The following is a 25303-nucleotide window of genomic DNA, read 5'->3' as shown; positions in this document are numbered from 1 at the left end:
CTCGAACTCAGAAATCCGCCTGCCTCTGCCTCCCAAGTGCTGGGACTAAAGGCGTGCGCCACCACCGCACGGCCCTTGTCTTTCTTCTTGTTTCTGAGACAGAATCCCAGGTAACTCAATCTAGTCTCCAACTCCGTGTAGCTGAGGCTGGCCTTGAACTCCTGATTCTCCTGTGTCCACCTCCCACTATATGCCTCCACAGATGGCTTTTAATCTTTTACGGGCAAACTTTGCTTCCCTCACACACTGTTGATTCTTTCCATTTGCTTCCTGGCAAAAAAAATCCCAACTCCTCTAGATCTGGCTTTAGGGGTCCTGGGCCAGAGACTCAGATGCCTAACCTCCGCCCCCAGAGCCAACAGATCCCAGGGTGCCATGTATTTTCATAGGCAGGTTCTTGCTTTTCTTCCAGTTCTTCGCAGACAACTCCTCCGCTCCCTCCCCAGGTTCCTTCCCTCCAACGAACAGTCCATCTTGCCTTCAAGCAACAGCAGGGTGGGAACCCAGGTCTGAGGCACATAAGGCAAGGGGGGGCTGGTGGTCTTGGAAATGCTTTGTTCCCACAGGATGAAGAGAGGGGAACTCTTTGACTATCTCACCGAGAAGGTCACCCTAACTGAGAAGGAAACCAGGTAAGGCGCATGCGCCTTCTCCACTAGTACTAGCACCGAAGTGGTCTGGTGGGCATGTTTTAGCTGAGGTCACGCTGGCTTCTAGGATCTCCTAGCTCCTTGGCTCAGTCTACAGTCTAGACTGTCTCAGCCTGTCCTAGCTCTAACATCGTATGCAGTGTGATTGGCATGTGGGCTTTGCTTCCCTGAATCTTCTCTCTGTTAAGTCAAAGAGGAACAAGTGTAGGGAAATGCCCAGTTTGTGGTATGGAAAAAGTTTTATCCAATTCTAGAATCAAAAATTAAGCCACTATACTTGGAGAGATGGGTCAGCAATTAGAGCACTTGTTATTCTCACTTTCGTTTTTAAAGATTTTATTATTTTCATGTATATGAGTACACTGTAGCTGTCTTCAAACACACCAGAAGAGGGCATCAGATCCCATTACAGATGGTTGTGAGCCACCAAGTGGTTGCTGGGAATTGAACTCAAGACCTCTGGGAGAACAGTCAGTGCTCTTAACCTCTGAGCCATGTCTCCAGCCCCTTTGTTCTTGGATTTTGAGATGGGGGTCTCACTACATAGCCCTGCCTGGCTTTGTTAGGAAGGCCAGGGTGGCCTTGAACTCACAGAGATCTGCCTGCCTCTCTGCCTGCAGGGTGTTGGCATTAAATACTTGCACCACCATGCCCAGTATACTTGCTATTCTTTCTGAAGACCTAGGTTCAGTTCCCAGTACCCATATTGATGGCTCACAAATGTCTGTGACTCCAGTTCTAGAGGATCTGAGGACCTGTTGCCTTCTTCTGACCACCTTGGGCACCACATAAATGTGATGGTTTTGTTTTGTTGTTGGTTTTGGTTTTTTCTGAGACAGGGTTTCTCTGTGTAGCCCTGGCTGTCCTGGAACTCACTCTGTAGACCAGGCTGGCCTCCAACTCAGAAATCCACCTGCCTCTGCCTCCCAAGTGCTGGGATTAAAGGCATGCGCCACTACCGCCTGGGCCTAAATGTGATGGTTTTATGTATACTCAGGCATACACATGCACACACATTAAATAAACAAATGCACTCTATTTTTTAAAAGAAGAAAAAAAGAGCCAATGGGCTAGATATGTCCCTTAGTAGTATAGTGCTTGCCCGGAATGTATAACGAAGGCCCTGATTCCATCCCTAGTATCTAGGAAAAATACAAACCAAAAATTAAAATAGATTGAAGGATGGTGATGGTTATCTGTAGCCTTAACGAGAGGGAGCCTGAGGCAGGAGGATTATGAGTTCAGGGTTAATCTGAGTTTCATGTGACACCTTGCTCCAAAAAAGCAAAAATTGGGAGTGGGCACCAGGCAGTGGTGGCGCACGCCTTTAATCCCAGCACTCAGGAGGCAGAAGCAGGTGGATTTCTGAGTTTGAGGTCAGCCTGGTCTACAGAGTGAGTTCCAGGACAGCCAGGGCTACACAGAGAAACCCTGTCTGAAAAACAAACAAACAAACAAACAACCCCCCCAAACAAACAAACAAACAAAAAAAGAGGGTAGGCTATAATTTAGCTGGTGTTTGCCTAGCATGCTGGGACATTTCACTTCCCAGCACTGCATGAACTGGTTGTGGTGAACTCAGCATTTGGAAGACAGAAGCAGGAAGATCAGGAGTTTAAGGTCATCCTCAGCTACATAGTAGGTTAGAGGCCAGCCTGGGCTACAGGAGATCTTGTAACAATAAAATAAAATAAATAAAAAATAGCAGAGTGTGGTGGTGCAGAGTGTGGTTGTGCAAGACTTTAATCCCAACATTTGGGACGCAGAGGCAGGCAGATCTTGGAGTTCAAGGTCAGCCTGATGTACTGAGAGTGTTTCAGGATAGCCAGGGTTACATAGAGAAAGCCTCTCTCAAATAACAACAACAAAATAAATAAAATAAAGATAATAAGTCAATGCCATGCATCTCCCTCCAGAAAGATCATGCGGGCCCTGCTGGAGGTGATCTGCACCTTGCACAAACTCAACATTGTCCACCGGGACCTGAAGCCGGAAAACATCCTTTTGGATGACAATATGAACATCAAGCTCACAGACTTCGGGTTCTCCTGCCAGCTGCAGCCAGGAGAGAAGCTCCGAGGTCTGACACTACGGCCTTGGCCCATAAAGGGGCCTCAGGGGTGGAGATTACATGATTTTCTCTTCAGAATGAAAATTCTAGCATGTCAGTGGCTAAGGAGATGGCTCAGTGGGTCAAATGGGATACACAGGCATGAGGACCTGAGTTCAAATCCCTAGAGCCCATGTAACTCCAGCACGAGGCAGGCAGCTAGGAGGCTCCCCTGGGGTTGCTGGCTGGTCTATCTCAACCAGTCAACTCCAGCTCCAGACCAGTGAGAGATCCTCTCTCAAAAACAAGGTGGAGGAGGCTGGAGAGATGGCTCAGCGGTTAAGAGAACTGGCTGCTCTTCCAGAGGTTCTGAGTTCAATTCTCATCTATGATGAGATCTGGTGCCCTCTTCTGGCCTGCAGGCATACATGCAAGAAGAATAATGGTGGATACATAATAAATTTAAAAACAAAAAAATCCAAGATGGAGAACAATCAGTTTCTCTCTCTCTCTCTCTCTCTTTCTCACACACACACACACACACACACCACATCAAAGATGAGTTATGATCTGAGTCACAGCACCATGCATATGGTATGATATGACACTCTGTGTGTGTGTGTGTGCATGCGTGCATGCAGGTGTCTATAGCCTTAGCTATCCTAGAACTAGCTTTGGAGACCAGGCTGGCCTCAGACTCACAGAGATCTGTCTGCCTCTGTCTCACACATATCCCACAAGGATTTCTAGATCCTTAAAAGAGCATCTACTTATGTAGAGTACCAAGTTTCAGTTCCGAGCACCCACATAGGGGGACTTTCAAAACCACCTCAGTTCTAAGGGATCTGACTCTTACGGTCTCTATGGGCATGTTTACCTATGTGCGCCACCTACATATACTCATCCACTGAGTCAGGTTCCCACCACTTGAGCTCCATGCCAGAGTGCCTAAAAGGACCTAGGAATCCACAGGTGGTCCTCTGAGCCTGTGCTGTTACTACTGAGTGTAAAATAGGAGAGCTCTACCAAACACTGTTTTTGTCCTGTCTCTTGGCTTTCTTGGGTAACTTCTTCCAAGGGAGGGCCCCTGGTGGCCTGTCCTGATAGCAGCTGTTCCTGCAGAGGTTTGTGGGACTCCCAGTTATCTGGCCCCTGAAATCATCCAGTGCTCCATGGACGACAGCCATCCTGGCTATGGGAAGGAGGTGGACATGTGAGTGATATGGGTAGATGGGGGGAGGTGGTCATGACTATGGCCTGACCCCAGTGAGGCTAGGACCGATGGCTGGCCATTCCTGCATGCCTCTCCTACCCAGGAGGCTAAGGGTGACACAAGGCCCCGCCCACCCTCCAGGTGGAGCACAGGAGTCATCATGTACACGCTGCTGGCTGGCTCCCCTCCTTTCTGGCACCGGAAGCAAATGCTGATGTTGAGGATGATCATGGATGGCAAATACCAGTTTGGCTCACCAGAGTGGGACGACTACTCGGACACAGTAAAAGACTTGGTGAGAGGCCATGGCAGCCCGCTCCCCAGATGTCAAGGGAGAGGATCATGCCCCAGAGTGGAGGAATCTCCAGGCGGGATCACTGTATCTGTCTCAATGATGTTAATAAAATACCTAGCAAAAACTACCAAGGGAGGAAGGGTTTGTTCCGGCTCATGCTTTATGGCTACGGGTCAGGAAGCAGAGGGAGATTAATGCTGGGCCTCAGCTCACTGTCTCCTTTCCACCCAGGACCCCAGCCCGTGAACTAGAACCACCCACATTTAGGGTGTAGTTTTTTCACCTCACCCTAGGTAAACAATCCCGTACAGACAGGACCTGCTTCCATAGTGGTCCTAAATCCTATCAAGCTGGCAATCAGGATTGACACTCACAAGCCCCGTATTTTCCAGAACGTGTTTGCCGTGGTATTCTCAGGTCTCTTCTGTTCTCACAGGTGTCTCGATTCTTGGTGGTGCAACCTCAGAACCGCTGCTCAGCGGAAGAGGCCTTGGCACACCCTTTCTTTCAGGAGTACGTAGTAGAAGAAGTAAGGCACTTCAGCCCCCGAGGGAAGTTCAAGGTACTGAAGTTTAACCTCTCCAAGGCTTTTGGGGGAGGTTGCTGTTGGCTCCTGAGTCACTCTATAACTGACTCACCAGGCTCCCAAGCCTTAAGCTATGGTGGTGGGGGAAATGCTAGAATTGCCCCTCTCCTTGTAACCACTGTTCCAATTTCAATTTCTGGTTGCAGGGAATCTCACCTAACTGACCCTGTTAGCCTAAATCCCTGTAGATGCTTGTAGCCTGGGAATAGGGGGCATCATGAAGGTCACCCCCAAAGCCATCTAAGGTTGCCCCCCGCCCCACGACAAGCTTTGCTGCGGGCTGAGGGTTCTCAGTGCTGCCCCCTGCAGGTGATCTGTCTAACTGTGCTGGCATCAGTAAGGATCTACTACCAGTACCGTCGGGTGAAGCCGGTAACTAGGGAGATCGTCATCCGAGACCCCTATGCGCTACGGCCACTACGGAGGCTCATCGACGCCTACGCTTTCCGTATCTACGGCCACTGGGTGAAGAAGGGGCAGCAGCAGAACAGAGCTGCCCTCTTCGAGAACACGCCCAAGGCAGTGCTCCTCTCTTTGGCTGAGGAGGAAGACTTCTGACGGGCGGCGGGGCACAGGAGAAAGCAGACTGAAGGTACTCCCCCGGATTTGTGCGAAGAGGATGCCCCACGTAGCCTTCTGCAAAGGAATAGGTGGCTCTACTCTATGCTCTCAAAGGCTCGCCACTAGATACACAGGGTGTTCCCACTAAACAGCAGTAATTACAGCTGGAGCTGGGTGTGCTGTTGCATGTGCCTGTTGCCCTGAGACAGTAGGATCCCAGGTTCTAGACCAGCCTGGGCAGCTTAGTGATGCTTATTTCAAAATAAAAATAGGGCTGGGAATGTAACTCTGTGGTGAGTGTAAGACCTCCAAACTCTACCTCTGGTATAGCAAAAATAGATAATAAATAAATAAACCCAATGCAGCTGAGACTATGTAAGGCAAAAATGGAAGGGTAGAAAGTGCATGTATTCTGGGAGCTATAAGCCTTCTGGCTTCTCTACTGTGCACCTTTGTCGATGTCTCTAGTTCTTTCTTGTTTTTTGGTTTTTTTTTTTTTTAAAGTTATACATTTTATGTATGTTTTAGCTGCATGTATATTATGTAAACCACATGCATGCAGTACCTATGGAGATCACAAGAGGGCGTCAGAAACCCTGAAACTGGAGTTGTGTAGGCAATTGAGACTACCTTGTAGTTGGTAGGAATTGAGCCCCTCCTCTGCAAGAACAGGTGCTCATAACTGCCGAGCCGACTCTCTAGTACCGTCTCACTCTCTATATGTGCCCAAGGTTATTGATAGTTGTGGAAATAGAAGCAGGATGGTCAGGAGTTCAAGGTCATTCTTGGCTATATAAGGAGCTTAAGGCTAGCCTGGGTTACATGAAACCCTATCTCAAACAACAATTATACTGGACTTCCTGATATATGTAAGAATTTATTGACCTCACAAGATCCAGTTCTTCTCCAGGGACATATTTGCAGGGTACACAGAAGGCCCTACATGATTAACTAACTCTCAGAGAAGTTTCTGGCATTTGCCTTCCCAGCAGAGCACTGCCTTTGGTTCTCCCACAATGCACAGCTTCACCTCATAAATAATCTGCTCTACCGGGGCTTTTTAATAGTGGGCACTGTGTGTAATCCCAGCACTCAGGAAGCTGAGGTAGGAGGATTGGGAGTTCGAGACCAGCCTTGCCACACACTGAGTATCTCATTTCAGAGGACAACGAGGCTGGGTTCTGGCACCAAAAGCTTTGGAAATGTTTCACAAGAGAAGCATTTTCCTTCTGCAGAATTTCCCAGGAAAAGTGAAAGCTGAATCAGCCAGGGAGAAAGCAAAAAGGGAGAGGTTTTAAAGGCTGTCTTTCAGAGAACTGCTCCAGATATTGAAGTGTTTGCTTCCTTAATACTACTGCACTTAAGAGACAGCTCAGCTCCCAGCCTTGAGCATCCAGACCCTCATCGTCCAGCCTACCGCAGTCCCTTCTTGCAGTCTGAGCATTCTTCTTAGGAGGTGTCTCTCGGAGGGGAGGGGCTCAAAAGGGCACCCCGCAGATGGATGAGCTTGGTATCCAGTTGCCTCTGGAATACACTCAGGAAGATACAGCACTGAGGGGCTGCTCTCTCCATCTCCATCTGGCTGTTCACAGATCCTCCTTCAGTCGGCCTGCACCGGAGGCGCAGCGGAAGCCCAGGTTGTCTGAGGCTGAATCTGGGGTGTTTCCCATCCTGGACAGAGGAGGGAGAGAAGGTGCACACTGTTGGGGATGGGGTCTATCGAGAAAAGAGGAGCTGTAGTAGTCTGAAATGAGAATGGCCCTCGTATGTTTGAACGCTCAGTCATCAGGGAGTGGAACTGTTTTAGAAGGATCAGGAGGTGTGGCCTTGTTGAAGGAACTGTCACTAGGGATTAGCTTTGAGGTTTCAAAATCCCATGACAGGCCCAGTGTCTCACACTACCTGCTGCCTGTGGATCAGGATATGAAGCTCTCAAGTACCCCTCCAGCTCCATGATGTTCTGCTTCCTACCATGATGATCATGGACCAGCCCTCTAAAACTGTAAGCAAGCCCCCAATTAAATGCATTCTTTCCTAAGAGTTGCCTTGGTCATGGTGTCTTTTCACAGCAACTGAATCGTAACCACCGCAGTGGGTCTGAGGGCAAGTCCAGCTCGTGTGCCACTAGGGGGCAAAGGGGAAGGGGACAGAGTGGGCCGGTGGGTTGCCACAAAGGATTTCAATAGAGGGTGGTCTTTTTTTTTTTCGAGACAGGGTTTCTCTGTATAGCAATCCACCTGCCTCTGCCTCCCAAGTGCTGGGATTAAAGGCATGTGCCACCACTGCCCGGCTAGATGGTGTTAGTGTGACCACTGATGAGTAGCTCATACTCTAAGTTTAGCATAACAGCTCAACATGCCTGCAGGTGAGATATGAGTTTCACAGCACGTGATGGCTATTCTTGGTCATCACCTCAACTGCATCTGGAATTAACTAAAATTCAGAAGTGGAGGGGCACACCTGTGACGGTTTTTGCTCAATTTGAAGTGGGAAGTGGGCAGACCCACCTTTAATCCAGATCTTTCCTTTTTTAAAGACGTATTTTATTTATTTACTTATTTATGAGTACACTGTAGCTGTCTTCAGACACACCAGAAGAGGGCATCATATCCCATTATTGTTGGTTGTGAGTCACCATGTGGTTGCTGAGAATTGAACTCAGGACCTCTGTAAGAACAGTCAGTGCTCCTAACTGCTGAGCCGTTTCTCCAACCCAATCCAGATCTTTTGAGGTAGGCCTTTATTCTGGGCCACACTTTCTGCTGGAAGTCTATATTATATAAGGACATGGAAGAAGGAAGCTCTTGGTCTTTGCCTGCTTCCTCTCACCTTGTGTAATGGCTATTCCTGGTTGTCAACTTGACTATATCTGGAAGGAACTACAATCCAGAACTGGAGGGCTCACCTGTGATCCAGATCTTAAGGTTGGAAGACACAAGTTTCTGACCTGGATCTTGGCATGGAGATCTTGAGGCGTGGTGGCCATGAAAAACTTAGGCCCAGACAAGGTAGTACATATAGTACATACCTTTAATCCCAGGAGACTAAGGGAAGGAGGTTAGCCTGGGACAAAACAAATCCCAGATCCAGATGTAGTGGTACACACCTTTAATCTGGGCCACGCCTTCTGCTGTAGGCCTACATAAGGACACTGGGAGAAGGCCACGCCTTCTGCTGGAGGCCTATATAAGGACACTGGGAGAAGGAAGATTCTTTCTTCTCGCCTGCTTGCACTTACTTGCCAGCACATCTGTTGGAACCTACTTCTACAGAAGACCAGCTGAAACAGCTAGCCTCATGGACTGAGCAACTACTAGACTCTCCATTCACAGCTGACCGTTGTTGGGGAGTTACACTACAGACTGTACGTCATCATAGTAAATTCCCTCAATATACAGAGATATTCCATAAGTTCTGTGACCCTAGAGAACCCTGATTATTATGACTTGCTAATAAGTCCATTCCTTCGCTGCGATTAGAGCCTACTTCTTTGGAATTCCAGCATCTACTAAAGACTAGTTGAGACATCCAGTCTCATGGACTAAACAATTACTGGTTTCTTGCACCGTCCATTCATTCATAAGCAGCCACTGTTGGATTAGCTGGACCTCAGCCTGTATAAGTTATTCCAATAAATCCATTTCAATAAATCCCGTATACATATATATGTATGTGTGTGTGTATATATATATATATATATGTATATATATATGGTGTAAGTTCTGTTATGCTAACATAGTTAGAGAACCCTAACTAACATGGCAGTTAGTCTGCTCTGATAAGCAGGGGCTTACCATCTTCCATACCTACAATCTGAAACTGCAAAGCCTGAGGAGTCTTGGCCATAGCCCACCAAATTAAGTCTATGGAGAGTGAAGCAGAAGCCCCAAAGACTGGAAGTCAGCAGTGGGGGAGCTACCACTGACCACCATATGAGATGAGCAGCCCCAGCACCTCCCTGCTGACAAAACGACTCTAAGCAGTAACTTTTTCTGTATCTAGTGCCTTGATAAATCGGTTAACTCCGATCTCCTGGGTGTGATCGACTGATGAGCAACTCCATCTCCTTCCTCTGCCCTGCTAGGAGCCTACACCAGGAGTCTGCCAGACCTCCCTCTGTCCCCTTGGTGCTGCTGAGTCTCAGGAAAGGGCCCCCAGGCCGTTTTGGGGGACCCATGTTTACTTCCCACACTCAGCAGCGCTAGCCTGCTTCTCTTACAACTTTGAGTGGAGGCTGGATCTGCAGGAAGGGTGAGAGGAGTGTGAACTGGATACAGAAAGGGGTTGGTAAGGAAGGGGTTGGTGTGAAAAGACGGGATGGGGTGCAGAAGCAGCTCCTGTCCCAACTCGGGGTCATGGCTGCAGAGGCTTGTGGTCCCCAGACCCTTACCTTGTGGTGACCCGAGCCCGGTGATTCGCAGAGCCGTCTGCGGTGTCGATCCATGATGCCCCCCGGAGGACACGCATGTCCTGGCCAGCAGGTTGGTATGTGGACGCTGTCCATTCCCACACGTTGCCCATGAGGTCGTAGAGTCCTACAGAGTATCAGTAGGCCATCGGATGGAGAGGCAGGGGACTCTCTCCTCCCCACCCAATGCCCTGGGGAAGGCAGGGAAAGTTTTCTTCTGCCACCTTGTCAGGCACTGTGTCTGAAAGGAGGTCTTACCGTAGTTGTTCTGTGGGGGGAAAGCGTTCACTGGTGACAGTCCATGGAAACCATCTTCAGCTCTGTCACCCTTGGGGAACTTTCCCTGACGAGAACAATGAAAGTCAAAGATTTATCAGCCTGTACCAAAGGCAAGTGCTCCTGTCTGTCCAGAGGAAAACCAGAGTCACTCCACTCTGCTGCTGCATGGTGGTGGGTGGGGGGCACACAGTGACTTCAGGTTCCCCTTCCATGGTGCTTTGGAAAGGAGGCCTGTCTCCACCCATCCAGCTCCTCCACCCCCAAAAGAGATGGAGCTATGGGAGCCCATGCTCTCCCATTGCCCTTCCTGACTTGACTTGATTGGTTCCTTCTCATCTAAACTGGGGCTCAGGGGCTGGGGAGGTGGCTCACTGTGTAAGCATAAGGTACCAAGTTCGTATCTTGAGAACCATATAAAATCTAGGCATAGTGGCATGCATCTGTAACCCCAGTGCTGTGGGGCAGAGAGACAGACAGATCCTGGGGGTGGTTGGCTAACTAACCTATGAAACAGAGAGCTCCATCTCCCACTGCGATGTCCTGTGGAGGGGCTGGAGAGATGATGGCTCTGCAGTTAAGAGCACTGGCTACTTTTCCTAGAGGACTTGGGTTCAATTCCCAGCACCCACATGGCAGTGCACAAATGTCTGTAATTACAGTTCCAGGGAATCTAGCAGCACCACACAGACATGTAGGCAAAACACCAATGCACATAAAAATAAATAAATCTTTATACATTGCTTGCAGAGGACCCAAGGAGACCAGGGTTCCATTCCCAATACTTGTGTTGTGTCCTGGAACTTGCTTTGTAGACCAGGCTGGCCTTGAATTCAGAGGTCTGCTGGTCTCTGCCTCCTGAGTGCTGGGGTTAAAGGCGTGTACTACTACCACCTGGCTAAAAATACTATATGTTTTTAAATTTATTAATTTTTATTTTATGAGCATTGACTGGTTTAAATCCTAAAATTATAAAGTGGAGAAACAACTGAGAAAGAAATCATACATGAACCACTGACTTCCATACACACCAACATGTACACACATGCAGAGATCACACACACACACACACATGTCCAACAAACTGCAGCCACTACACAAGAGAAGCTGTTCCTACACAAGGGCAGATGATCGGGCTGTGATTTGCTCAGCCATACGTGACACTTATTTCTGTCACACTTATTTTTCTCTCTCTCTCTTTCTGTTGATGTTGTTTTGTTTTTACAGGATTTATCTAGCCCAGGATGTCCTCGAACTCGCTTTGTAGACCGGGCTGGCCTCGGACCCACAACGATCCCCCAGCCTCTGCCTCCAAAGCACTGGGATTAAAGGTGTGTGCTACCACCACTTGTCTGTTTTAAGTGAGTGTTTAATGTCATAAAGGTATTGATGAGGTGAAGGTGTCTGTTGCCAAGGCCTAGGACCTGAGTTCGATCCCTTGACCAGCACAGTAAGAAGAGAGGACCAACTCCCATCAGTTGTCCTCCACTTCCACGCACACCCACATGTTAACATTCTCTTTTTCTTTTTATTTTGAGACAAGGTCCTGCTACTGTATACTCATATTTAAGTTCTGAGTCAGCTGCTCAAGAAGGCCTTGAAGTTGTGATTCTGCCTGGGAGGACAAACCTGTCTCACCAGGCCACACGAAGCACTGTCTTCTGTGCCCGTGGCCTTGGCAGTGTTCCACAGAGTACTCCGAGTCCTGCCTGGCAGGGACGGAAAGCAGTTCCTTAGGTCTTACCTGCCACAAGTTGGTGCGGTTTGGCTGGAACCGGTTCCCCCATGGATAAACCTGACCTACAGGACAGCAAAGAGACAAAGAAAGAAAGAATTGGGTGAGAAGGGGGAAAAACGTGGAGGAAACCAGAAGAAAGGCAGGAGGTGGAGGAAACCAGAAGAAAGGCAGGATGTGGTGAAGAAGGGCTGCCCAGCCCCCGCTCCTTCCCCCTCCCCCACCTTGAAGCCAGATTTCATTACACTGCTGGACACCTGCCACTGTGAATCCTGAGTGTGGGAGATATACACACAGACAGTGAAGAAAGGTGTGCGGTCCGGGTGGTGGTGGCGCATGCCTTTAATCCCAGCACCTGGGAGGCAGAGGCAGGTGGATTTCTGAGTTCGAGGCCAGCCTGGTCTACAGAGTGAGTTCCAGGACAGCCAGGGCTATACAGAGAAACCCTGTCTCGAAAAACAAACAAACAAACAAAAACAAAACAAAACAAAAAAAAAACAAAAAAAGGTGTGAGGAACCTGTTAGCTGGACTTAGAAGTGCAAACATCAACAGGTTCTAGGTCAAAAACTGATTAATGATAGAACCCTGTGTTCAACAAGCGTGTAGAAGGGCTTAGGTGGGGAAATTAATTTCCTTTTTTTGTTTGTTTGTTTTTTGAGACAGGGTTTCTCTGTATAGTCCTGGCTGTCCTGGAAATTACTCTGTAGATCAGGCTGGCCTTGAACTCAGAAATTCACCTGCTTCTGCCTCCCAAGTGCTGGGATTAAAGGCCTGTGCCACCACTGCCTGACTAATCAGCCCACATAGCAACTATTTAATCTCTGAAGAAAGGAGGTGAAGTTTTTGGTAACTCTTCTTTGCCCTTAACCTACTTTGTTTTAATTATGTATATTTAAAAGGAATTTAGCTAGGTGTGGTGCCTCACACCTGTTATTATTAGTAATATTTTCTTTTTGTGACTGAGTTTCACTTTTTGAACTCACTTTATAGACCAGGATGACCTCATAAGAGCCACCTGCCTCTGCCTTCTAAGTGCTGGGGTGGAAGGCCTGTGACACACACCTGGTGTTATAGCACTTGGGATGCTAAGGCAAGAGGATTTCTGTGGCTATACATCGAACCCAGGCTAGCCTAGGCTATTAGGGGAAAAACTTTCCTCCTTATTTTTTTTCTTCCCTGTTTTTGTTTTTAAAAGACTTATTGATTATTTCATGTATGTGACTACACTGTAGCTGATTTTCAGACACACTAGAAAAGGACATCAGATCCTGTTACAGATGGCTGTGAGTCACCATGTGGTTGCTGGAGATTGAACTCAGGACCTTTGGAAGAGCAGTCAGTGCTCTTAACCTCTGAACCATCTCTGTAGCTCTGTTTTTATTTTTATTTTTTTAAAGATTTATTTTATTTATATTATGTGTATGAGTACATTGTAACTGTACAGATGGCCGTGAGCTATCATGTGTGTGGCTGCTGGGAATTGAACTCAGGACCGCTCGCTCCAGCCCTCATTGCTCTCATCATGGATGGTTGTGAGCCACCATGTGGTTGCTGGGATTCGAACTCAGGACCTTCAGAAGAACAGTCAGTGCTCTTACCCGCTGAGCCATCTCACCAGCCCTTTATTTTATTTTTTTGAGATAGGGTGTCACTATGTAGTCCTGGCTGTCCTGGAACTAACTGTGTAGACCAGGCTGGCCTCGAACTCCCAGAGATCTGCCTGCCTCGGCCTCCTGAGTGCTGGGATGTAAGCCCAGTGCCACTATGTCTGATTTTCTAAGAATATCTTTTTTCATAGGATGTGAGTTCAGTTCCAGTACACACACATGGCAGTTCACTACCTTCTGTAATTCCAGTTTTAGGAGAATGAGTCTCATCTTCTGGCCTGTAAGGGCACCTGTACACATGTGACACATGTACAAGTAAAAAGAAAACAAATTTAAAGGAATAAAAATGTAATGTCTTTTTTTTGGTTTTTCGAGACAGGGTTTCTCTGTGTAGCCCTGGCTGTCCTGGAACTCACTCTGTAGACCAGGCTGGCCTTGAACTTAGAAATCCGCCTGCCTCTGCCTCCCAGGTGCTGGGATTAAAGGCGTGCACCACCACTGCCTGGCTAATGTCTTTCTTTTTAATTAAAAAATTTAAAATTAGCCCAAACCAGAGTTCTCCATGCTAATGAGGTTAACTAGAGACCCCGGGGGTTCAGACAATAAGCTTCCCTTCCGAGATATTCCTCCCAGCAAAAGGTATTTAATCTCGGGTCTATCCTGAAAGTTAGTATGCACCCATTTTTCACGGTGAACAGTCAATAACAGTTTGGAACCATGGACTGTTTCTTTCATCTACCATCGCCGTGGGGGAACATGGAAAAGGCCTTAGCCGACAGAGCCACCGCTAAATCTCCCACAGAAAGTCCATCTGTACTCCAGACAACTCCAGACATTGTCCACCGAGCTAAGGACAATCACGGCTGAGCTAAGAGCGAGCTCCTCCTCCTTCTCCCAGCCCAGGGCTAGGTAGGCACTGTCCTTAGTCTTCGGCCCCTACCCCGCTCCCAACTTCTCTCAACTCAGCAACGCCTAGATGTCCAAGGGTTTGGGAGCCCGCCAATCAAGAGGCAAGGAATACCACAAAGCCACACTGCACAACAAACCTCACAGGAGAGATTGAGAGGGTGAACCCAGGAGTGTGGCGACCTCGCCTGGGCTTGGGGGAGCAGCAGAGAACTGAGCAGAAGGCAGGCTTTACATACAGTTTCTTGGTGGTGGGGCGGGGCTTTCCAGGGGGGTGATTTCCAGAGTGAGCTCAGGGATTGGTGGGTGTTTTCTTTGTCCTCTTATCCTACATGGTCACCCATGTTAAAAAATCACTACTTTGGTCGGGCGGTGGTGGGGCACGCCTTTGATCCTAGCACTTGGGAGGCAGAGGCAGGCGGATTTCTGAGTTCGAGGCCAGCCTGGTCTACAGAGTGAGTTCCAGGACAGCCAGGCTTACACAGAGAAACCCTGTCTCGAAAAACCAAAAAAAAACTAAAAAAATAAAAAATAAAAAAAAATAATAATAAAATTAAAAAAAAATCACTACTATAGTTGGGCAATGGTTACTGTATCCCAACGTTCAGGAGGCAGAGGCAGGCGGATCTCCTTGAGTTAGAAGCCAGCCTGTTCTACAGAGTGAGTTCCAGGACAGCCAGGGCTACACAACGAAACCCTGTCTCAAAAAATAAAACAAAATTCCTACGGGAGGGGACTCGAAAATCCCATCAGGACGGGATTCGGACCAGCCCCATCCTTTCAAGCCAGTCCAGGACAGGGCGGGCAAATGATCCACATACCCTTCAAGCCCCCTCGGGCTGCAAACTCCCACTCCTCCTCAGTGGGCAAGCGTTTCCCCCGCCATGCGCAGTAAGCGCCGGCGTCCTTCCAGCTCACGTGTACCACCGGAAGCTCCAGTTTCTCTCGGATGCCAGAGCCGGGACCTGCAGGCTGACAGGCAGAGCGAAGTGAGACAGGCTTCTGGGATCTAGGAAAAGGCTGAAAAGAGGCGTGGCTCGGGGTGATGCAGTTCAGCTTTTATACTAGGTAGAGGAGGGAGGTCGGGAACCATAGCTCGGTGAGGGAGAAACAGATGAGACAAGGAGAACAGTGGTTGCACACACCTGGATTTCCAGCACTCAGAAGGTTGAGGAAGGAAGAATCTGGGCTACAGAGTGGGATACCGTGAAACAGGAGGGAGGAGGGAGACAAAAAGATGGATTCTTTAGTAAAGAGAGCAGTGGGAAATAGAGAAAAGCGTTAAAGCAGAGGGAATGGGGTTACTCCTGAAATGTCCTAACTCATCATTCCTGGCTGGGCAGAGGTGATGCACGCCTTCGACACCAGTACCCAGAGGCAGAGGCAGACAGATATCCGAGTTTGAGGCCCCTGCCTGGTCTATAGAGCCCGTTCCAGCCCAGCCACATCTACACATAGAGACCATGTCTTAAAAATAATAAAACATATCAACGCACCTCAGTATTCCTGGACAAGTTAGAGGAGAAGCCGAATTTCCAGAATGAAACTCGGCAGTGTTAGGAAATGAGGCAGAGGAAGCAAAACTCACCTGCCTCCAAAATGCCTTTTGCACTGGTAGCCACCAGAGAACAGCCTGCAGAGACGGAAAATATTATCAGGGCAAGACGATCTGACCCAGCTGAGGATCCCTCTTGACAACGACACTGGAAGTGGAACACAGACTGTGGGCTGTGGTTTGTTTTGTTTGTTTGTTTGTTTGTTTGTTTGTTTTGAGACGGGTGGTCCTGGAACTCTGTAGACCTGGCTGGCCACAAACTCAGAGATCCTCCCGCCTCTGCTTCCAGAGGGCTGGAGCTGAACATATGCACTCTCACGCCTGGCTATAGATAGAATCTCTTAAAAGTTTGGGCTTTTAGGTCAGTTGCCAGAGTGCTTGCAAGAATCTCTGTGTTCGGTCATCGGCATGGCAGAAAAGCAGCTCAGTAATGTATACTGGTCATCTCAGGACTTAGCGGCAGAGGCAGGAGGATCTGTTGTTTAAGATCATCTTTGACTGTAAAGTGGACTCCAGGCCAGACCGGGCTACATAGTCTCAGAAAGCTAGACTGAAGCTAGTGTTGGCACACACCTTTAATCCAGCACTTGGCAGGCAGAGGCAAATGGATCTCTGTGAGTTCAAGGCCAACCTGGTCTGTAGAGTGAGCTCTAGGCTAAGATCGAGAGTCTACATAGTGAGACTTTGTCTCAAAAACCAAAACTAAATAAGAAAATCAACCAAACAAAAAAACAAAACAACAAAAATCCACAATAACTCCCTCCCATAAGCCCTCAAATCAAAGCCAAAGGAGAGAGAGATCTTTTCCCTCTTGTCCTTCACCTGGACTAACCAAAGGGCTCTGTGCATGCTACTAGACAAGCCCTCCGCCACTGACCCACAGCTCTAGCCCTTTAAAAAAAATCCATTTTAGCCGGGCAGTGGTGGCCCACACCTTTAATCCCAGCACTTGGGAGGCAGAGGCAGGCGGATTTCTGAGTTCGAGGCCAGCCTGGTCTACAGAGTGAGTTCCAGGACAGCCAGGGCTATGCAGAGAAACCCTGTCCATTTTGAGACAGGTCTCCCTAAACTGTTCAGGCTAGTCTTGACCTAGCTACCTTGGCCTCCCAAGTAACTAGGCTTATAGGCGTGCATCACCAGGCCTGGCTTTTACCACCCTGGCTGCTCCAGCTAACTGAGCAGTGTGTCTTCCCAAGTCAGCTCCTCCAAGATGGCCACCGGGTGCCCTCTCTCCCACAGAATATCCAGCTTCTATCTCCATCCCCCCACTGTGACCAGGCTCTCTCACCGGCATCTGGCTTGCTTGCCTTCTGAGCTCAGGGGAGACAAAATCCTCAAAGACAAAGCTCCACCCGAATGTTTCAGCTTCAGTCTGGTACTTTTTCTCCCTGACGAACTCCCTGGAAAGAGAGAGTGTGCACTTGGCTCAGTGGCTAGGACGCCACGTCCTATTCCTGATGTCTGTCCTCTGCTCCAAGGAGCCTTGTAGTGAAAACTCTTTCAAGTTTTCACAAGCTTCAAGAAATTAACCTGGGGTTGGAGAGATGGCTCAGTGGTTCAGAGCACTGAGTGTCCTTCCAGAGGTTCTGAGTTCAATTCCCAGCAACCACATGGCAGCCCACAATCTATAATAGGATCTAATGCCCTCTTCTGGAATACACGTGTACATGCAGATAAATCACTCATACATTGAATAAATAAATAAATCTTTTAAAAAAGAAATTAACTTGATACCCCATGAAGAAATTTCTTTCTCTTTGTTCTATGAAAGATACTTTTTTTAAAAAAGGATTTATTTATTTTATGTATATATGAGTATACACTGTAGCTGTACAGATAGTTGTGAGCCTTCATCTGGTTGTTGGGAATTGACTTTTAGGAGCTCTTCTCGCTCCGGTCAACCCCTCTCACTCCAGTTGGCATTGCTCGCTCTGGTAGACCCCGCTTGCTCCAGTCCAAAGATTTATTTATTATTATAAAATCAGTACAGTTGCCGTCTTCAGATGCACCAGAAGAGGCCATCAGATCTCATTAGGAGTGGTTGTGAGCCACCATGTGGTTGCTGGGATTTGAACTCAGGACCTTTGGAAGAGCAGTCGGTGCTCTTACCCACTGAGCCATCTCACCAGACCCAAAAGGTACTTTTTTAAAAAAAATATTTATAAAAGGCAGCTAGGTTTTTGTTATTGTTTTAGTTTGTTTTTTTCCTATCAAGGGAGTTATGCCTGCAAAGTCTCAATTGCTCAGTCTTCCCCATCCAGCTGGTTAGCCAGTCTTGTCAGCATGTAAGGTGCACCTCCTACAAAGTGCATGAGATGCAGTTACAACCAACAAACAGCAAGAATGAAGAAGGGGAACCACCTTGGCCAAGTGTACTTGACCGCCCGGTTTGGGGCCTGATGCACCTTCTTACAAAAAAGAGTTGCCTCTCCAAGCTCCCTTCCATCTGTGTGTGCCTTTGTGTAACACCAAGATTATTTTTTGTTTCTAACACACCTGACCTGATTTTTTCTATAAAACTAGAATATGTTACTAAAAATCTCCTCTGTGTATATAGTTCTGTGAGGTCTTCATTGTTTTGTACAACAGTGGTTCTTAACCTTTCTAATGCTGCAACCCCCAATCATAAAATTATTTTTGTTGCTACCTCATAACTGTAATTTTGCAATTGTTCCAAGTCATACTGTAAACGTCTGGGGTTTTGCTGATCTCCACGAAAGCGTTGTTTGACTTGGTGAAGGGGTCACAACCCGCAGGTTGAGAACCACCGCTGTGTAGTATTTTCTGGCCTGGAACTTGCTGTGTAGACCAGGCTGAGGAAAGAGCTTTTGGGAAATGTCTTTTTGGTTTCTGTTTATTCATTTATTTTTGGAAACAGGCCCTCTCTGTCGGTCAGGCTGGCCTGAAACTTACCTAGGCAATCTCATCTTCAACCTGTAGTTCTGCCTCAGTCTCCCTGGTGCTGGGTTATAAGACCTGCACCAAAGACGTTTCATACATTGAATTGTTCAGAACAGAGTCCGAGTCTGGCTCTTCTCCATTAGCACTGTGCAATGGATTCAGTTTCTCTTTTTCTTTTCTCTTCTTTTTTGTTTGTTTGTTTGTTTCTTTGGTTTTTTGAGACAGGGTTTCTCTGTATAGCCCTGGCTGTCCTGGAACTCACTCTGTAGACTAGGCTGGCCTGGAACTCAGAAATCCACCTGCCTCTGCCTCTCAGGTGCTGGGGTTAAAGGCGTGTGCCACCACTGTCTGGCTTCTTTTCTTTTTTTCTTTTTTAAAGATTTTATTTATTTTATGTAAGTACACTGTAGCTGTCTTCAGACACTCCAGAAGAGGGCACCAGATCTCATTACTTATGGTTGTGAGCCACCATGTGTGTTGCTAGAATATGAACTCAGGACCTTTGGAAGAGCAGTCAGTGCTCTTAACCACTGAGCCATCTCTCCAGCCCTTTCTTTTCCCTTCTTTTTTCTTTTCATTTTCCTTCCTTCCTTTCTTTCTTTTCTGTGTCAGTATCAACATTCTTTGCTCCTTTTTATTTTTATCAATTAGTTTTTAAAAATTTTACTACATGTGTATGGATATGTGTGTGTGAGCACATGGATGTGTGTGTGAACATATGTGCCATGGTGCTTACATGGAGGTCAGAGCCCAACTTAAGGATTTTAAATTTAAAGATTTTTTTTCTACCCCAGGGCTAGGCAATGAACCAAAGGCCCTGCTAGCTAAGTTCTCCACGCTGAGAGACACCCTCAGTTTGCTCCTTTTAAAGTTATAAAAGCATGTGCCCGACCCACTAACTAATGCAGTCTGTGACCTCCGGGTTTTTGTTTTGTTTTTTTGAGACAGAGTTTCTCTGTGTAGCTCTGGCTGTCCTGGAGCTCACTCTGTAGACCAGGCTGGCCTCAAACTCAGAAATCCACCTGCCTCTGCCTCCCAAGTACTGGGATTAAAGGTGTGCGCCACCACCGCCTGTAAACTTTTAAAAATAAAAATCGAGATTCTATCTTTTGTGATTTCTAAGCTATGTTTCAAATCAGCCTTTCACAGCTATCTCTCTTTTTTTTTTTTTAAGATTTATTTAATATTATAAATGAGTACACTGTAGCTATCTTCAGATGCACCAGAAGGGGGCGTCAGATTTCTAAGCTATGTTTCAAATCAGTCTCTCACAGCTATCTCTCTCTTTTTTTTTTAAGATTTATTTAATATTATAAATGAGTACACTGTAGCTGTCTTCAGACACCCCAGAAGGGGGCGTCAGATTTCATTATGGGTGGTTGTGAGCCACCATGTGGTTGCTGGGATTTGAACTCATGACCTCTGGAAGAGCAGTCAGTGCTCTTAACCGCTGAACCATCTCACCAGCCCCAGCTATCTCTTTATTAGGAATAAAGATTAGGATTAGAAAAGATTAGCAAGAACCCTTACCCCTGCACTGGAAAACTTGAAATACCTGAAGTCTTTATTGGTGACTGGAAATATGTCGATGGCAAAGGGTTTTACTGTCACTTCCCGGGCAGGCCCTTCACCATCTCTGCCATCTGGAGCATCTGTCCCCATCAGAAATCGGCCACCTGGCAGATGCACCATGGCTGGATCCTGGGCATGTCCTGCAGAACAGGACAAGTACTAGTAATGCATACAAATATATGTACATAGATAGGAACCTCATCATTTGTTTCTTTAAATTTTACTATAATAATAATAATTATTATTATTTTACTTTTTTTTTTTTTTTTTGGTTTTTCGAGACAGGGTTTCTCTGTGTAGCCCTGACTGTCCTGGAACTCGCTCTGTAGACCAGGCTGGCCTTGAACTCAGAAATCCGCCTGCCTCTGCCTCCCAAGTGCTGGGATTAAAGGCGTGCGCCACCACCAGCCGGCTAAAAATACTTTTTAAAATGTTAGTTTATTTGTTAAATTACAATCAAACTACAGTTTATATTGCAGCTTGATATTTCATTCCCCTTTAATTTGAGATCTCCCTGCTTACTCGGTTTTTTCCCCTCTCAGGATTATTCCTGAGATGGGTAGAATTGTATCAGAATGAGAAGAGGGTTAAATATAACACCCTGAAAGGCTGGGTATGGTGGCTTACACCTTTAATCTCTTGAGAGGTAGATATCTATGACTGCCAAGCCAGCCTAGTCCATCTATATAGTGATTTTCAGGCCAGCCCAGAGTTGGAAGAGGGTGGGGGAAGGATGACCTTGTCATCAAAAACTAAAATAAGAAAAAAAAGCATCTAATTTTTTTTTGGGGGGGGGGTTCGAGACAGGGTTTTTCTGAGTAGCCCTGGCTGTCCTGGAACTCACTCTGTAGACCAGGCTAGAGAAATCTGCCTGCCTCTACCTCCCAAGTGCTGGGATTAAAGGCATGTGCCACCACCGCCCAGCAAAAGCATCTAATTTTAAAATGAGGAACTGGGGTGGAACACAGCTTAGCATATGTGAGAGCCTGGTTTCAATCCCCAGTGACACACATATAAAGTTCTTGAGCCTGGGACACAGTCCCGTAAGCCTGTAATCTCAGCATTGGTGAGGCAAAGGTAGGAGGGTCCCTGGAGTGAAGGAGCTGTAGAATTTTTTTTTTTTTTAAATCAAAAAGATTGCCATGCAGTGGTGGTGCAGGCCTTTAATCCCTGCACTCCGGAGGCAGAGGCAAGCAGATCTGTGAGCTCAAGGGTAGCTTGGTCTACAGAGTGAGTTCCAGAACAGCTAAGGCTAAGACTATGCAGAAAAACCCTAAAAAAAAAAAAAAAGGAAGAAACAAAATTTTAAAAAATCAGAAAAATCCCTAACACATATAATATGCACATAAATTATGGGTGTGATTCAGTTGTAACAGTGCTTGCTTAATGTGAAACCTGATTTTCATCCCCAGCATCACATAAACTGGACCAAGCGATACCTGTTACCCTATCATCAGGAAGTTAAGGCACTGAAGTCAGGAGTTAAGCATTATCCTCCAATACATAATTCTAGGCAAGCCTAGGCTACGTCAGCCCTCATCTCAAAAATAAAACAATAAGGTGTTAAACAACACAAAGGGAGAGAAAGAAACAGCATGAAATATGAGTGGTGTAGTGGCTTAGATATTAATCCCAGCACTTGGGAAGCAGAGGCAAGCTGATCTCTGAATTGAAAGCCAGCCTGAGCTATATAGTAAGACCCTGTCTCCAAAGTCAGAGCATGTGATACAGGGACTGAAGTTACCTAGCTGAGGCAAGAGAGGTATGTAAGTAATGAAGTATGGTCTGGAGAGGTGACTCAGCAGTTAAGAGCATTTAGTGTTCCTGTAGGACAAGGACCTAGGCTTGGTTCCCAGCACCCACATGGCAGCTTGCATCTGTCAAGTTCCAGAGGACTCAGTGCCCTCTTCTGGCCTCTGTGAGTACCAGGCACACACACTCATATACATGTAGATACACACTCATAAAATAAACATATTTTTAGAAAGCAAGGTGTGGCTGGGCAGTGGTGGTGCATGCCTTTAATCCCAGTACTTGGGAGACAGAGGCAGGTGGATTTCTGAGTTTGAGGCCAGCCTGGTCTACAGAGTGAGTTCCAGGACAGCCAGCAGGACTATACAGAGAAACCCTGTCTCGAAAAAACAAAAGAAAAAGAAAGAAAGAAAGAAAGAGGTGTCGAGTGTATACCTTTAGTATATGCATACAGGAGGTAAAAGCAAGTGGAACCCCATGAGTCTGAGGCCAGCCCAGTCTACATAGTGAGCTCCAGACCAGCCAGGTCCCCACAGTGAGGCTCTAAAATTTTTAAAAAGAAAAAATTCATAGGGCTGGGGGGCGCATGCCTTTAATCCCAGCACTCAGGAGGCAAAGGCTGGAAGATCTCTGTGAGTTCTAGGCCACCTTGGTCTACAGAGTGAGTTCCAGGACAGCAGAGCTACAGAGAAAAACTGTCTTAAAAATAAAGTAAAATAGCTGGGCAGTGGTGGCGAATGCCTTTAATCCCAGCACTTGGGAGGCAGAGGCAGGTGGATTTCTGAGTTTGAGGCCAGCCTGGTCTACAGAGTGAGTTCTAGGACAGTCAGGGCTACACAGAGAAACCCTGTCTCAAAAAAAAACAAAAAACAAAAAAAAAAAAAAAGTTTTTTTTTAGGGCTGGGCAGTGGTGACCCTTTAATCCCAGTACTTGGAAGGTATAGGCAGGCATTTCTCTGTCTGGTTTTCAGAGTGAGTTCCAGGACAGCCAAGGATTCACAAAGAAACCCTGTCTCTAAAAGCCAAAATTAATTTTTTTTTTTTTTTTTTTTTTTTAGGGACCAAGTTAAGTCTTTCATCTTTTGCCAGTATCTGTACATTCATGGCACACAAACACATAAATGAAAAATAAAATTTTTTTCAAGTCATGCTTGGTGGTGTACATCTCTAAGCCCAGCACCTGGAAGCAGAAAATGATGGATATTTGTGACTTTGAGGCCAGCCTGGTCTACATAATGAGATCCTGTAACACAACAAAATACAATCTAAGGCCATATTTTATGCCTTATAATCCCAATCCTAAAGAAGCTGCAGCAGGAGATCACAAGCTCAAGATTAGTTTGGGCTACACAGCCAAGACCTTTATACTAAAAAGCCCTAAACAAGGGCCTCTGAGCTGTAGCTTAGCTGAGAGAGTGCTTGCCCAGGCGGATCTCTATGAATTTGAGGTTCCAGGCCAGACAAGCCGACATAGTTGAGACGCTGCCTCAAAGATAAAATAAATTAGGGTGCTAGCATATAAGAGCACCTGTTGCTCTTGAAGACGCCCCACCCCATGTTCAGTCTCCAGCCCACTCAGTGGTTTATGACCATGTTTCTTCTGTTGTAGGGATCCAATCTGAGCTCTGCAGGCACCAGACATGCTTGTGGTGCACATACATACGAGGAGGCAAAACACTCATATACATAAAATATTCTAAGAAAAACTTAATCCAGCCGGGCAGTGGTGGCGCACGCCTTTAATCCCAGCACTTGGGAGGCAGAGGCAGGCGGATTTCTGAGTTCGAGGCCAGCCTGGTCTACAGAGTGACTTCCAGGATAGCCAGTGCTACACAGAGAAACCCTGTCTCGAAAAAACAACAAAAAAACTTAATTCAAAAGTAACTAGAGATAAAAGGTGCATTTAAATAGACAAAATTTTGAGTACTGCTAGTAGTAACGTGGGAAACGGCATCAGATTTGTGTATGTGACTTAAGCGTATCTTGAGCTTTCAAAGCTTTCTACAAATAAAAGCTATGTATCACACGAGTGCACCAGCTCAAGATGGGGTTAGTGGGAAAGGGAGAAAATTAAAACCAGGCAGGGCGGCATACCAGAGGAGACCCTGCTTCAAAAAAAAAAAAAAAAAAAAAAGTGCACTTTCATGCAAGTAGTCCGAGACCCTGCAAAAACCCTCCGAGGCGGGGGCAGCATGTAGAGCGCAGGATTCAGTCACTTTTAGCTGTTCAGGGATAAGGGGGATTATAGGGTCAGGGCCACACACTGACCTAGCTGAAGCCGGTGCCCGGACAGGAGCCACAGCAGCAACAGGAGAGGGAGCAGGGAACCCATGCCGAGGAGCAGATCTCAGAACGCATGCGCCTCCTTCAGCGCTTCGCGCCTGCGCACTTGCCTGATACTGAAGCACCGACTCAGTGGCCAATGGCAGAGCGCTCCTTGGGAGCTTGCCCGTAGGGCCCGCCCAGGAATGAATTAAACCCAGGCCCACACCCACCCCGCTCTCAGATTTTATCAGAACACTTGAGTGATGTGAGTCTGTGCGCGTCCTCAGCGCTGCTGTCACAGCTGGTTAGAAGCCACCCATGGTGCTGGATACTAAACTGTCTGTATGCCTGAACAGGTATTTCTAGGTAGCTGAGCCATCTCGCCACTCAGCCCTACTAAATTGAATTGTGTAACTCAAAACCATTTTTATTTCACTCACCGTGAAATAAGAGACAGTCCCTCTCCACCCAGTACATGGAAACGAAGAGAACAAGCTGTGATAGCTTAAAAATCTTGTTTCATCCAAACCCTTATCTTTCAACCATCTCTCCTTTTTTTTTGGTTTTTCAAGACAGGGTTTATCTGTGTAGCCCTGGTTGTCCTGGAACTCACTCTGTAGACTAGGCTGGCCTTGAACTCAGAAATCTGTCTGTGTCTGCTTCCCCACCACTGCCCAGCTTTAACCATCTTTCTTTTAGCTGTTAAATTTGTAACTGTTTCAGCCTCTTGTATTCCCATGCTGTCTGGAGGGGTCCACGTAGTAACTTGGTTTAGTTTTTCTGAAGCATTTTAACAATTATTTCAAGTGTGAATGATCCAGTAGCTTCACTCTTTAAGTATTTATTAGAGACACCATGAAACCCATAAATTACCCAGATGTTTTACACTGGCAAGAATCTTATAACAGGGAGTTGGCTGGATAATTTTAAATACATCCACAACAAATTATTCTTTTGAGCTGGGGGTCTC

General features: G+C 46.8%; 2 protein-coding genes across 8 annotated transcripts in view; one reads left to right on the top strand and one right to left on the bottom strand.

Annotated features, from left to right (window-relative positions):
• Phkg1 (phosphorylase kinase catalytic subunit gamma 1) overlaps positions 1–7395 on the top strand; it is a 16145-nt gene extending 8750 nt beyond the window's left edge. For 3 of the 7 annotated variants that reach the window (XM_031338083.1, XM_031338087.1, XM_031338088.1), the window contains exons 5-10: positions 567–632; positions 2567–2730; positions 3823–3913; positions 4055–4208; positions 4645–4770; positions 5104–7395. In XM_031338083.1, the coding sequence (XP_031193943.1) occupies positions 567–632; positions 2567–2730; positions 3823–3913; positions 4055–4208; positions 4645–4770; positions 5104–5352 (850 nt within the window). In that variant the 3' untranslated portion in view covers positions 5353–7395. The remainder of the gene's footprint in view (positions 1–566; positions 633–2566; positions 2731–3822; positions 3914–4054; positions 4209–4644; positions 4771–5103) is intronic. The other 4 variants (XM_031338089.1, XM_031338086.1, XM_031338085.1 and 1 more) reach the window with 4 other exon arrangements.
• On the bottom strand, positions 6213–24681 carry Sumf2 (sulfatase modifying factor 2). Its single transcript, XM_031338090.1, has 9 exons — positions 24337–24681; positions 20300–20456; positions 17132–17243; positions 15877–15921; positions 15110–15260; positions 11784–11839; positions 10022–10106; positions 9746–9890; positions 6213–7026 (listed from the first exon to the last, which is right to left on the bottom strand). The coding sequence occupies exons 1-9, from the start codon at positions 24398–24400 to the stop codon at positions 6942–6944; spliced, it is 900 nt and encodes a 299-aa protein (XP_031193950.1). The 5' UTR covers positions 24401–24681; the 3' UTR covers positions 6213–6941.
• Positions 24682–25303: the final 622 nt, after the last annotated feature.

The sequence above is a fragment of the Mastomys coucha genome, unplaced genomic scaffold, assembly GCF_008632895.1.
Source record: "Mastomys coucha isolate ucsf_1 unplaced genomic scaffold, UCSF_Mcou_1 pScaffold22, whole genome shotgun sequence".
NCBI lineage: Eukaryota > Metazoa > Chordata > Mammalia > Rodentia > Muridae > Mastomys > Mastomys coucha.
Note: the sequence above shows the minus strand (reverse complement) of the source record. Positions and strands in the feature narration are given on the sequence as shown.